General features: G+C 42.6%; 1 protein-coding gene across 2 annotated transcripts in view; it reads left to right on the forward strand.

The window, feature by feature from the left end:
• b3gntl1 (UDP-GlcNAc:betaGal beta-1,3-N-acetylglucosaminyltransferase-like 1) overlaps nucleotides 1–14,983 on the forward strand; it is a 320,936-nt gene that overhangs the window by 41,828 nt on the left and 264,125 nt on the right. Inside the window, exon 6 of one of the 2 annotated variants that reach the window (XM_041217352.1) lies at nucleotides 12,513–12,578. The exons of the other annotated variant lie outside the window; for it this stretch is intronic. Coding sequence (XP_041073286.1) covers nucleotides 12,513–12,578 — 66 coding nt within the window. The remainder of the gene's footprint in view (nucleotides 1–12,512; nucleotides 12,579–14,983) is intronic. 2 annotated transcript variants of the gene reach the window in all.

Below are 14,983 nucleotides of genomic sequence, written 5' to 3' on the forward strand. Positions count from 1 at the left end.
TTTTAACCTTTATTGCTTCTTTTGTCTTTCAGAATCACTCACTAATGTTCTGTCTCCTGCTCCCTGCTCTGAATTTGCCCTATCTGAATCAGCCCTCAAGTTCCCATCCCCCTATCGATTCTAGCTTAAACGCTCCCCAACAGCACTATCAAATCTCCCTGCAATGCCATTCATCCCAGTCTTGTTCTATCCACTGGCTTCGTTTTAACTGCATCTTTTTATCCAGTGCTCATTCACTTTCAGTTTGCCTCCATTATCCATAGTAGTCCAGCCGTGGTCTGGGGTTACATTAGGCCACTGATACATTTCTAATCTACTTAGTCTCCCACAGATTTAAGAATGAATGTTGGACAGTTGTAGGATTCATCCCGTTTCTGTCACCTTATCTGTGAATCAGACTGTGTTACAGCCTGAAACGTTAACTCTATTTCTCTTTCCACAGATGTTGCCAGACCTGCTGGGTATTTCCAACATATTTTATTTATGGCTATACTCTCTCTCCTGTTCATTTTTATGATTAATTGGCCTTGTTATAGAATGGCCATTTGGTTTGGCTTTGAACGACGCTGTTTAAATTCTAAGTTGGTTTCATATAATTTAATCCAGAGTACTTTAAGGTACTTTCCATTGCTCTGAACTTAAAGTCCTACATCCAGCACTCTAGTAAAAATGCATAATTGAGAACATTTTAATTGGACAATATATTATTTTTAGATTTTATGAGCCAGTATAGTTCCAATTTGATTTGGAAGGTTACAAAATCTCTGAATAAATGTTCTGTATATTGCTTGGTTTTATTGGTCTTGAAGATGGCCAAACAGTATAGCAAATTGCAGCTGTTCAGGAAGACAACCCACCGCTGCCATCTTAGGATGAGCAATAAATGTGGCCCTTCCCACATCAACCATGTCCTGAGAATAACCTTTTAATGAAGATGTATGTTTATTGGAGGTTGCTCATATTAGTCCAGTTCAGTACTAATTGGAGAGTTTGAATTCTGCTGCAGGCTTCATTGATGCAAAGTGAGGAGAATTTCTTTTTGCTGTGATCTCTTGTGATCTAGAATGCAGACCCTGAAGATGTGATGGAAGCTGATTCAATGACAACTTTCAAAAGGGATTTGGATAAATACTTGAAGGAGAATTGTTTGCAACACTTAGGGAAGGCAGCAGAGTAGTCAGGTTAATTGGATAGCTCCTTCAAAGAGATAGCACAGGTATGATGAGCCAAACGTCTGCCTTCATTGTTTTATTTTTATGGACCGTAACTTCCGAGCTCCAGGGCAGTGTATATGGGAGGTACCCCAAATATTTGGTGACCCCAACCCCCTGACTCCAGACCTCCCCCCTCCCCAGGGCCCGCCTACTGACCCCAACTCCCAACCTCTGACCTCTTTCTCTCACCCACCGGCTCCAAGCCCGACCACCCATCTACTCCCCCCACTCAGGTCTGACCCCTGGCTTGACGGACAACGTCCGCTCCCCAAATCCTTTGCAGTTACCTTATGCACTTAACTTCTCCCTGACCTGTCAAAATTTAACTGGTTTACAGCAGCTAGTGCTGTTTAAAAAAAAGTTGGCCATGCCCTCTTTACCTCTGACTCTGGTGCCCTCAACACTAGGCTCTGGGAACATGCTGCACTGCTCAAATCTCGCCTGGCCTGAGTTGGAAGGTCAGGTGGGATAGGATTGCCATGGATTTCCAGGTAAGTAATTTCGAGTGGAGTGGCAATCCGATTCAATTGCCACTACATCAAAAGTTACAGCTCTATAATTCTAGTTATTGCACTGCAAGTATTTAATTCCCTTTTTCCTGCTGCAGCTACTGCTTTGACATTGAAATTACTTTCAGCTGCATTTTGGTTTTGTTCGTCCCACTGGTAGGCTAGACCCCCCCCCCCCCCACCTCCAGAGACAGCAGAACACTGCTATACACTGAGGAGGGAGTGACCTTGGGAGTGCTTAACATCATCTTTGGACCCCACAAATCTTGCAGCATCAGGTGAAACATGAGCAAGGAAACCTCCTACTGGCTACAACCTGCTACCTTCCCTCAGTGTTGAATCCGTGCTCCTCCACGTTGAATACAACTTGGAAGAAATAACGAGGGGAGCAAGGGCACAGAATGTCCTCTGCGTGGGGGACTTCATCAATAGGGGCTCGGTAGCACCACTACTGACTGAGCTGACCGAAACATAAAGGACATATGTCTCGGACTGGGCCTGCGGCACTGGTCGGAGAACAGCCAAGAGGGAAAAATCTTGATCTCATCTTCGCCAGTTGACCTTTTGCAGAAGCATCTGTCCATTTCATTATAGGAGGAGTGACCGTTGCACTGTCCTTGTCGAGACAAAATCTCAGTTACACTGTTAAGGATATTGCTCATCCTGTTGGGTGGCACTACCACCATGTCAAATGGGATAGATTTAGAACAGATTTAGCAGCTCAAAACTGGGCATCCTTGAGACTCTGTGGGCCATCAGCATGAACAGAATTGTCACAATCTGTAACCTCATGCCCTGGCATATCTATCTCTACAATTATCGTCGAACCAACAGGTGAATGAGATGCGTAGGACAGTATGCCAGGAGCAGCACTGGGCATACCTAAAATGAGGTGCCAACCTGGTGATGCCACAACACGGGACTAGTTTGCTAAACAGTGGAAGCAGCATGTGGCACAGCAATGTGATCCCACACTGAATCAGATCAAAGCTCTGTAGTCCTGCCACATCCAGTCACACACATGGTGATGGACAACTAAACAATTAATGGGAGGAGGTGGGTCCATGAAAATCTCCATTATGGGAGAGCCAGTGCAAAAGACAAGGATGACACAGTTGCAACCATCAGTGGGCCTGAAGGGTCAAGTAGATGATCTATCCCAGCCTCTTCTTGAGGCCTGCAGCATCCTGTATGCCAGTCTTCGGCCAATTCAATTCACTCTACATGATGTCAAGAAACTGCTGAAGGCAGTTGATACTGCGAAGACCCTGACAACATTCTGGCAATTGTACTGACCATTTGTTCTCCGGAACTAACTGCACCCCTAGCGAAGGTGTTCCAGTGCAGTTACAACACTACCCGACAATGTGAAAAATTACCCAGGTGCCTTGTCAACAAAAAGGACAACAAACCCATCAGTCTACTCTCGATCATCAGCAACGTGATGGAAGGTGATATTGACAGTGCTATGAAGTGGCATTTGCACAGCAATAACCTGTTCACTGATGTTCCATTTGGGTCCCCTTAGGGCACTTGTCTCTGGACCTCACTAAGCCTCTGTCCAGATATGGTGTGGATTACCACCAAAAATAAGATGGTAGTTGATACTATTTGTCAAGTGGTAGTTTGGAGGTTGTCTAGTTTGGATTAGAAGCCTGAATATTGACAAAATAACTGGGACCCATAGGCAGCAGAGGAACTGACCAGTTCTGAAATCTGGAAAGGGATGAGTTGAGTTGGCAAGATTTAGGGTAATTAGCAGGGGAGCTGGGTGGAGTGTGCAAGATGAAGGCATCCCGCTGTGCTTGATGCTGATCCAAATGACAGTTGAAGTCTTGGGTGAGAGGATGGAGAGTGGTGGGGGTGTTGGGGGGAGAGAATTCTGGGAGCCCTTGGACAAGTTGGCAAGGGACTGGAGTTTAACTTGTGGGTCCAAAAGGATCCCCTATCCACCCCAGTCAAAACAAATCAAACATTTCCTTGGCTGTTGAGCAACCTTAAGTGGTTCTTATTAGAAGAATTGGTTCGGTCACTCAACACCTAGTAGAAATGTGCGGTATGTGCACAAAGCATGCTCTGCCATCTGTACCTCAGATTTGCAGTCAGGATCTTGTGTACGTCACAGCAACTCCATTTGCATATTACAACTGTCTGCCTATCTGAAACAAGGCATTAGTGGACAGAAAAAGGTGTTGAGCCACTTACTTTGACCCCTTTTATGCAAGCATTTTGCTCACCATCATTTTACTTGAAACAGGCTGGTATCCTGGTTTCCCATCTCAGGATCCTGCTCAATAGTGCAGTGAGGGTGGAGTGTCACTTTCAAGCCACTCTCACCCTGTTTACCCCAAGGCGTAGAAGCAAGTTAAGACTGGTCCAAATGTATTATTAAATTAATTGGTGTCTTTGTAAATCACAAGCTTTACATTTGCTATTTTATCTTAGTGCAGAGGTTCTCCACCTGTTCCATTTATGGCATCAGAATGTAATCACGTTGGTACAATTGACAAATACCACTTCACTAATTCTAGAAAAGCCTATTCCACTGGCAATGAAATGCTTCCCAACAAGGAGCAGATAATACTGGAGGGACAGTTAGTTACCTGGAGGTATAGAGGGGGACTTGCCTCCCTGAATTTTCTTCCCCCCTTATTGGTGAAAGTGTCAAACCTCATGTCTCTTGATGGCACGGATAAAATAGAAAAGCTGTGTCAAGGGAATTAAAGCCACAAGCAACATTTGTCTGGCTCTTATACAGGGTGTGACCATAGTCTTCCTAAAATTGAGCTACCCAGAAATGGTGTGAATAAAAATAGTTGATTGAAGAATAGTGTGAGAGAGGGAGAGATTATGTACTTCAGCATTGCATGTTAAGAGATTAGGGTCAGATACATTTACACTGTATACAGTAGTATACAATTATAAGTATTATGTGATGCTCTTCATAACCTTAGCGTTAAGCTAATGTTTTTACTAAATAAACATCACTTGACGATGTTTCTGTTGATGCTCACCATTGCATGGAGATAAGGCAGTGACTCAATCTTTTTTGCCAAACCAGTACTTAATATTCAGCCAAATTCACTTTGCAAATATAACTAATTACACAATAGTTGTAATATATTACAGTAACTAATGTATGTATCCATTAGTCTCTAAATATGTGTTACAACATGGGACAATGGTATTTTGTAATAAACAGGTTTGACCTTTCAATTGATTGACATGGAGTTATTGAGCTTGGGGAGAGGATGCATCACGACAATTATGTCAACAATTGACGTCTAGAAAGTGCATTTACATTTTTAAAAGCTTGTTTTGGGGATGTGTGCTACACCTGGGCCACATTTATTGTATATCTTTATTGGCACCTCACAAAGCAGTTTCCCTAGGCTTGCCAACTCTGGTTCAATGTACTCTTGGCGGTTTCATCATGAGTCTTCCTCTCTCTGCCCCGCCCAATTTAACAATCTTTTCCTCTAATCTGCAATTTGTTTTAACAATTAGTGTTCAAAGAAAATGAAATTAAATTATTTTTAATGTTACTATGATTTTTTTCTCCCAAATTGCTTGTTCAGGAGATTAATCTTTTAATTATTGGAGACTCAGGCCATTGGTAATCCTAAATAGAATGGTGATTGTTTACACAACTGAGTATAAGACATGCATTAATGACATTACCATCACTGAATCCCCCACCATCAATATCTTGGGGCTCACCATTGACTAGGAACTTAACTGGACCAGCTATAAAAATACTGTGGCTGCACAAGCAGGTCAGAGGGCTGGATGTTCTATAGTGAGTAATTCATTTCCTGACTTCTCAGTGCCTGTTCACCATCTACAAGGCACAAGTCAGGAGTGTGATCGCATCGTCTCCACTTGCCTCTGAGTGCAGCTCCCACAACAATCTAGCTTGACACCGTCCAGGATGAAGCAGCCCACATGATTGGCACCCAGCACCCCCCACCTTCAACATTCACTCCCTCCACCATTGACGCTCCATAACAGCAGTAAGTACTACAAGATGCACTGCAGCAACTCTCCAAGACTACTTCAACAGCACCTTCCACACCCACGACCCCACTCCACCTAGAAGGGCAAGGGCAGCAGATACACACGACAACTACCACCACCACCTGTGAGTTGTCCTCAAAGTCACACACCATCCTGACTTGGGACCATATCGCTTTTCCTTCATCATCGCTGGATCAAAATCCTAGAACTCTTTCCCTAACAGCACTTGGGTGTATCTGCACCAAGTAGTAGTTCAAAATGTGCCACCACCAGTTTCTCGAGGGGAAAAATAGGGATGAGTAATAAATGCTGGCCTTGCCAGCAATGCCCACATCTTGTGAATGAACAATTAAAAAAAAAGTCAATCATGTACTGTAGACTAGAGTCACGTGGCGAGCAGATTGGTAGGGGTAGTAGGTTCACTTTCCTGATGGACATGAGTGAACCATTTGGGGTTTAAGGTGATCTTGCGCATTTTATATTGATCTTTCTGTACCAGAAAGAGATGGGTTACAGGTTTGCACCCTTGGTACTTCTCCCCACCCTTGGTTAACTCTCTACTGAAGATAGAGTCTCCAGTGAGAATGAAGAGAAATCTGGTGGGGGAAGGTCAATCCGTGACCTGCTTTTGGGCCTCTTCCAGCACCTTGTTTCTGAGCAGCTTCAGTAAAGAACTAGGTGTGGATTTTCTGCCTTCTCAACATGCAGCAGGAGGATGCCTAATGGTTTATGGAGGGAAAACCACAACCACATTCCTAAAAGGAGAGGGGGAGAAAGACATAAACTCAACCTGGGATATATGTTTAAGTTTTTTTAAAATGAATGCCACTTTTGCATCTATTCCAGTGAAGTTGATTGGTCATTGTCACCTGCAGGAATATAACAGCCTCTTATTGGGTTAATATTTTAGAATATGCTTCATTCTCACTTTGCAAAATTTGCCTCATTTGTATTATACTTAATTTGCCTGTAAATTTTTAAACATAATGTATCATTGTCTATGAAGAGGCCTTCATTGAAAGCATTGGACCACACAACAGATTTTTAATGCTATTCTGTGACCGATGATGATCAAACCTTGGTGTTGTGCTGGACCTTATGCTTCCATTTAAAGTATTTGGAACAGCAGCTATTACATTAGAGTTCCTGTTTATTCAACAAGTTGAGGATCAACATTGCCAGCCTCTGAGGTAAGAATGTTCTCTGTCAACACACAAGATAAGTTGTTTAAGGATAATAACAGTCACAGCCGTTGAACCTTGAAATAAACAGTAATGGTCAGTTACTGTCTGCAGTCTGACTATATAATTGATCTCTAACCGACTGTAGCCCCACAAACCACCTGCGCTTTTCCCAATTTTGGCCTCTTGCGCGTCAACCATTCGTGGCCATGCCCGTGCCTGCCCAGGCCCTAAGCTCTGGAATTCTTGCCATAAACCTTTACACCCCTAACACTTTGAGCAAGTTTTTGGTGACATGTCTTAATATTCGCTTATTATGTCTTGGTGTCACATTTTGTAGCCCTTCTGAGAAGCAGGTTGGGACATTTTTTGATGCTATATGAATGCAAGTTGATGCTGTGACAGCACACTGTACCAGCCTGCTACTGATGGCCAGTTACCACACTGACTGAATGGTGACACTCATCAATGTGGAGGTTTGCGACATTAGGGTTTCACTACAACTCCCTTGTGAAATCAGATTCCTGATCATCTAGACTGAGCATGTATCATGAACATAGTGTCTCAAGAGTTTTGTGTTCTTTGTTTTACTGTATTTAGCACTTATTGATTCACTACCATGTTATCATTTCTGCTGTACCTTAAGAAGCAATGTCTTGTTTTCAGCTTGGGGTCGCTGACGCTTTCTTTTGGTAGTCAGGATGTCCCCTTTCTTACTGAAACATGGCCGGGTCGTCCTGAGACTTGGTCAATATTCCATGGGATCTCTCAAATTTTAAAAACCACTGTATTCTCGGATTCCTAATCAAGTTAATAGGCACTATTGTTACAACTGTTGTTAAAATCAAGGGGTAGGATTAGTAAATTTGCGGATGACACCAAGATTGAACAATAAAAAATTGAGATATTGTAATGTGTATGTACCGCCCAGGACTGCTCACACTAGGAGTTCTGATTTTATTAGCAGTGCCAATAGGCAAATGAGGCTTAGCTTCCACCTCCATTGACACCAAGATCCACCTGAAGAAGTGGTCTCCATAACATTTCCCGATACAGTGAAGTTGAAACAACAACAATAACAACTTGTAAAGCACTTTAACATTATCAAACAAAATTTGACACCAAGCAACTTAAGGAAATATTTGTCCAGATGTCCAAAAGCTTAGTTAAAGTGGTAGGTTCTGACGAGCGGCTTAAAGGAGGAAAGAAAGACAGAGGGGTTTAAGAAGGGAATTCTAGAGATTGGGAATTTGGCATCTTTGGCACGTCTGCTCATGGTCGATCAATTTAAAATTGGAGATGTTCAAGAGCCTAGAATGAGAGGAGTACAGAAATCTGAAGGTGGTAATCTAGAGGAGATTAGAGAAAGTGAGGGATGAGGCTATCGAGTGATTGAAAACGAGGACAAGAATTATAAAAACAAGGGGTAGGATTAGTAAGTTTGCGGATGACACAAAGATTGGCCGGGTGGTTAACAGTGAGGTTGAGTGTCTTGGGCTACAGGAGGAATTAGACAGGATGGTCAAATGGGCAGATAAGTGGCAGATGGAATTTAACCCTGAAAAGTGTGAGGTGATACACTTTGGAAGGAGTAATTTGACAAGGAATTATTCAATGAACGGCATGACACTAGGAAGTTCTGAGGAACAAAGGGGCCTTAGCGTATGTGTCCATAGATCTCTGAAGGCGGAGGGGCATGTTAGTGGGGTGGTGAAAAAGGCATATGGGACACTTGCCTTTATCAATCGAGGTATAGATTACAAAAGTAGGGAGGTCGTGTTGGAGTTGTATAGAGCCTTGGTGAGGTCACAGCTGGAGTAATGTGTGTTGTTCTGGTCGCCACATTATAGGAAGGATGTTCTGTTGAAGGGTCACGAGGAGTTGAAATGTCAACTGTGCTCTTCTCTGCCGATGCTGCCAGACTGCTGAGTTTTTCCAGATATTTCTGTTTCTGTTTTTGTATAGGAAGGATGTGATTGCACTGGAGAGGGTGCAGAGGAGATTCACCAGGATGTTGCCTGGGGTAAAACATTTAAGTTATGAAGAGAGGTTGGATAAACTTGGGTTGTTTTTGTTGGAGCAGAGAAGAGTGAGGGGCGACCTGATCGAGATGCACAAGATTGAAGGGCATGGACAGGCTGGATAGGGAGCAGCTTTTCCCCTTAGTTGAAGAGTCAGTCTCAAGGGGACATAAGTTTAAAGTGAGGGGCAGGAGGTTTAGGGGGGATGTGAGGAAAAACTTTTTTACCCAGAGGGTGGTGACGGTCTGGAATACATTGCCTGGAAGGGTGGTGGAGGCGGGTTGCCTCACATCCTTTAAAAAGTACCTGGATGAGCACTTGGCACGTCATAACATAACATAACGTGGGCCAAGCGCTGGTAAATGGGATTAGGTTGGTAGTTCACGTGTTTCTCATGTGTTGGTGCAGACTCAATGGGCTGAAGGGCCTCTTCTGCATTGTGAGATTCTGTGAAGGCTTTGCTTAACCAAGAGTCAATATGGTTCAGAAAGCACAGATGTTATGGGTGAGCAGGACTTGGTGCAAGTTAGGGCAAGTGCAGATTTGGATGGCCTCAGGTTTACAGAGGGTAGAAAGTGGGAATCCAACCAGGAGTGCATTGAACTATTCAAGTCTGGAGGTAAGGACAGCAGATGAGCTGAGACAGGGGTGGAGGTGGGCAATGTTACAGAGATGAAAATAAATGGCCTTCGTGACGGTGAGGATAAGTGGCTAGAAGCTTATCCTTTGGTCGTTTATGACCCTGAGGATGTAAAAGATTTGACTCGGCCTCTGACAGTTGGTTGGGAGGGGGATGGGAATCTGTAGCTAGGGAACAAAGTTTGTGGTAGGGACTGAAGACAACATTTTCAGGCTTCCCAATGTTTAGTTGGAAGAAATTTCTTCTCATCCAGTACTGGATGTGGGACAAGCAATCTGCGAATTGAAGTTCTGTGAAAGGGTCATGAGGACTCGAAACGTCAATTCTTTTCTTCTCCGCCGATGCTGCCAGACCTGCTGAGTTTTTCAAGGTAATTCTGTTTTTGTTTTGGATTTCCAGCATCTGCATTTTTTTGTTTTTAGTCTGCGAATTGAGTTTGAGGGAGGTTGGAAACTGATACTGGGTTTTCAAATGTTGTCGCCAAGGGACAGAGTGCAGATGAGAAATAGGTGGGGTTCAAGAATAGGAGGGTTGACAGAGGTAACAAAACCTGAGCAGGGAATGAGGGCATTGAGTAGATTCTAAATCCCGTTCCCAAGGATCTGTCCACCATTTCTGCCCATCCATGTGCTAACCTGTTCAGACCAGCAGTGCACATTTCTCAGTGACAAATGGTGTGTTTCTGTTATTTAATGTAAGTACAGTAGTAGGCTATCTTTGTCGAGCCCTTGACTTTTCTGCAGTCTTTATATGAGCACCAACGCCTGAGACAGAGGCATGGATGTACAAAGCTGTCACAGAGACCACTATCTGTTTACTCTGGCACATGTGGTTTGAAATTCTTTCTTTTGCAGGGATAATAACGTATAAATATACATGTCTGTGTTCAGTGCAAGCTGACCTCTGGTGATTTGAAATGTGTTTTAAATTATGTTTAGCTTTTGTTCTGCGTGAAGCCTGCTGCCCACACAAGATTGGCTTTGTGTACAAGTTAGACAAAAGATTACTGGGTAAATGAGCAGGGGGATATGAGTAAGAGATCTGCTAGCAGCGCACATATGTATTTAATTAACCATTATTGAAGAGGGAAAGGAACCAGTGAAGGCGACTGTGAAAGCAGTCAGTCCATGGTCCTGCCAACAGAAGGACACTGAGACGTATAGACAATAAATAGCCTGCAGAGAATGCGTTGGTGGTCGACTTCAAGTGGCACTCCTGGCTTGCATTCAGATCTATTGAACCTTTCACCTTTTGAGCTAGTTTGTACCTAGACTTGGCAGAGATCTCCCTTTCCTGATGGTGGCAATTTGAAGAGAGTTTTGACAGCCTAATTCCCAATGGATATTATCCCCAGAATAAATTCCCAAGAATTTTGGGCTTGAAATTCCTGGAGGCTCACTTCACCGTCAGAATTATAGCAGGCGGGCGTGGGGAAGCTTCCAGCTGTCTGTTTTCCCTTGACCTTGACTCCCATTACAAATCCAGGAGACGGGGTCAGTCCTGGTGCTCCCTGGGTGTCCAGCCTTGCAGGGGTGTCCTGGAATCTTGGAATTGAAGCTTTCCATTCCAGTGACATGCAGATACACACTCCCAGAGGGACCATGAAAGGCACATTGCTGGTGGGTGGTTTCATGCTGCCAGCCAAGCCTCCCATTCTGACATTGGCACTGGGGTGGTTGGAAGGAGTGCACTGGGAGGCAATCAGCCCCTGCTCCCACAGGGATTTTTAAGCTTTTGCAGAAGAGGGGGAGGAGAGATCCGCTATCTCTCTCACCCCTTACACCACCACAGAGCACTTTCAATGGCCCAGTAATACTGGGACCTTTGTCTCTTTCTTTGTATTTGCCCAAGAAAGTGAGAATAAAGATGTACACTGCTGATGTGTGCACGGAGTGACTTCACATCCTCGCCAGTTCATAGGCAGCGAGTTTGATTTTCCAATTTTGATGTGTTGTAAAACAATAATTCACTTGGACATCAGTTTATTTCCCTTTGGCATTCCTCTGCATTTCTGCTGTTGCCAATCTTCTGGTGTGTTGTAGCTCTTCACTCTGCACTTAATATGTTTGTCCACCTTGGATTAAAGGAGATTGAGGGGAGATTTGATGAGAGGTGTACAAGATTATGACAAGACAAGATAAAGAAAAGCTGTTCCTATTAGCTAAATTGTACAAGAGTCAAGGGATTTTTAAGGTTTTGGGCAAGAGATGCAGGGGGAATATGAGGAGGAACTATTTTATGCAACGAGTGGTACTAATCTGGAACACTCGGCCCATGAGGCTGGTGGTAGCAGAAAAAATCTATTTCAATTGGATGGGCACTTGAGGGATATAAACGTACATGGCTACAGGGATAGAGTGGGGCAATGGGACTGTCTGGATTGGTCTAAAGAGCCAGCATAGACTTGATTGGCTGAATAGCCTCCTGTGTTGTAATGAGTCTATGATTCTTTCTGGGATTCATTTCCTCCACTAAAAGTTCATATAAGTTTACAGTAAGAGAAGCATTTCTCTCACCAGATTAAACATAACTAGTCACCAACAATCACATAGATCACAGGCAGGAGGAGGCTATTTATCGATGTAGCTCATCCTTCCATAGCAATTAGCGTTTCCCCAGCACCTAACTGCCTCCTAAATGGTAACAAAGACTCCGCCTGTATTGTCAGATGAGCACCCAGCTTCAATCATTCACTGTATGAACAGTCGCTTCCTAACCTCAGTTGATCTTGCTTTTTTACCAATCTGCACTTATGTCTTTGGCCTATAGCTGTGTTTAACCTCAGTGCCTCCTACCTCGTATATCTTTACAAAGTCCAGTCACATTTGGCTTCTCTCATGGTTCAGCAGTCGCTGTTTGGTTCACCTGCCTCGGACTAATGGTTCTTTTTGGCACAACCTTCAGACCTAGTATGTTTGTCCTGTTTACAGGTGCCTCGGACTTCGTGGCAGCATGGTCCTCCAGGTGCGGTCTATTCAAAGTACTATGCAGATTCGGTACGATGGACTCAGACTTGTACACCCTTGATTTGACAATGGGGCTCAGCATTCGTTTTGCTTTGTAGTTTGCTGTTGCACAATGACCGGATGTGCTACAATAGTAAATAGCAAGTACGTTAATTGTAAATTCCCATTGTAGCAAAAACAAAAGTAAATGTCAGACTCCAATGATTTAATGAGAACAGGCAGCTCCGTACATTATTTACCTCGTGTAGTCACTAATGCATTTCAGTCCAACTGATGTCAACATAACCAGAGTTGTAATTGCGGAACCACACGGGGAAGATAGAAATGGAAGGATGATGAAAGGCAGACAGCTGTGGGAGCTGGCAGAGGTGAGGGCAGGAAGGCAAGATTTGCTAAGTCTTTGACCAACAGGACTGAGCCCAATCTGGCATTTACAAAAGATTTTGAGCATTACTCTTTGGATTTATAACTTCAGAATCGTGTAAATGAATTAACTTGTAAATGATTGGCAAATGTCCAATTGCTATAGATGCGTTTCAAAGAGAATGTTATAAAAAGAGATTGTTGTACACTTGTAGCAATGTTGCCTGTAAGTGTAGTGCAATTCTCCATCAATGGCTATTTTGCTGAAGGGAAGAAGAAGTCCTATTTTTGATTAAATTTTGTGTGCGTGTAATTATCAAAGAAGTGGGGTGTGAAACAGGCATTTGAAAGTGAGATGAGTAGACTAGGATGAGGTCAGCAGATATGGTGTGAATTAAATTTGTGTTTTTAGATAAGTGGAGTTGTGTTTGATTTTCAAAGGTACATGGAAAATTTTCACAGCTGGCACGATAAATAAGGCAAGGTTATTACATTGGTATTTTTTCCAAAATGGCCATAATGAGAACATGAAAGATTTTGGGAAAAGTAACTTCTAAAGACAAGTGGAAACAATGGGATTTACAAATAAAAAGGGATGAAATATATTTAAAGAAGGATAGAAGGCTGTGTGTGGTGTGGTTGTGTGAGATTTTGAAAGGTGACTGTCTGAAAGAACTTGGGTGAAACTCTCTAGCCACCTTGCAGAAATTTTCTCTTCCAGTAACCAGAGTTATGTTTAAAAGCCTTTGGATGTCCATTTTCCTGTGGGTGCTATGGTAATGTTGCTGGGTGATTTTATAAATCTGGAATCTATTTAGACTGTTGCCTTAAAGGGGGTGTGTAGTTGGGAGTCTGGTTAAGTAGAAAATTTGGGAACTGTAACTGTTATCTTGTGTAAGTTTTTTTTTCTTTTGTTAATAAATGTTTTAATTTAATCTTTAATATCTCTAAAGGTGGTAGTGGACTCATTATTTTTGACTTCAGTGCACAAGCCTTCTCATAATAAATACAAATTGCAAAATTGTTGTGATAGCATGGCCAAGTTTCCCTTGTGGATTTGGTCAGTCTGGCAAGTACCACATGCCATATCATAACAAGAGCAGGAACAACTAACAACAGGCAAATTCATAGAGTAATTTTTACTCAATTCTTACTGGATTTCCTTATTGGACTTGTCAAAGTCTTCTGACAGGAAATTAAATAATTTTGTACAATTGCACCCAGACAGTAGAAAACAGTACTGGTGTCTAATCAATAAATTCAATAAATTGTTATCACATGGAGGGTGATCAAAACCCGTCAAAATGAAAATAAACATTTGTTTTAAGCATTTTGTTTTTAAGAGTTTGGAAAGATCATCCTTTATGGCTAACAATTATTCTAGAGCGATATGCTCTCCTCCTAAAGAGCCAAATGCGAAATGGTGAAAATTGCTCAATTTACTACCAAGGTCACATTACTGAATTCAGCAAGTTAATATTATTAGAATATTGTAGGGTATGTTTGATGGTTAAGAACTTGAAGCTGTATGGTTCCACTTTTATTTTATTTATTATTTTAGTGGTAAAGTAATATGTTCACAAGGGAAGAAAAAACACTTGTATAATTTGATTTTGTTTATAAAAAACAAAGGTTAAATGACTTCACTTGAAAATGGCTTAAGCGAGTGGGAACTGTTTACAGCACTTGTCAAAGCATGTGATCTTCACTGAACTCTCAGTCGGTTAGAATGCAAGTGCACTCCTGATGTTGAGTCTCATAAGATCATAAGAAATAGGAGAGGAGTAGGTCATTCAGCCCATTGAGCGTGTTCTGCCATTCAGAAAGATCATGACTTTACTACTGATTGTAGCCTTAACACCACTTTTTTGCCTGCCACCTTCCACCCGCCCCCCCCCCCCCCATAGCCCCGACTCCCTTGGAGATTAAAAATTTGTCTAACTCAGCCTTGAATATATTCAATGACCAAGCCTCTATTAATGGTTTGTTAGTTACTGTAAGATACACAGGTGAAGAGCATTGTTTAATTAAGTACTTAGAGCACTTATAAAGAGAGACTGCTGGGACACTGG

Source organism: Carcharodon carcharias, chromosome 22 (genome assembly GCF_017639515.1).
Source record: "Carcharodon carcharias isolate sCarCar2 chromosome 22, sCarCar2.pri, whole genome shotgun sequence".
Lineage (NCBI taxonomy): Eukaryota > Metazoa > Chordata > Chondrichthyes > Lamniformes > Lamnidae > Carcharodon > Carcharodon carcharias.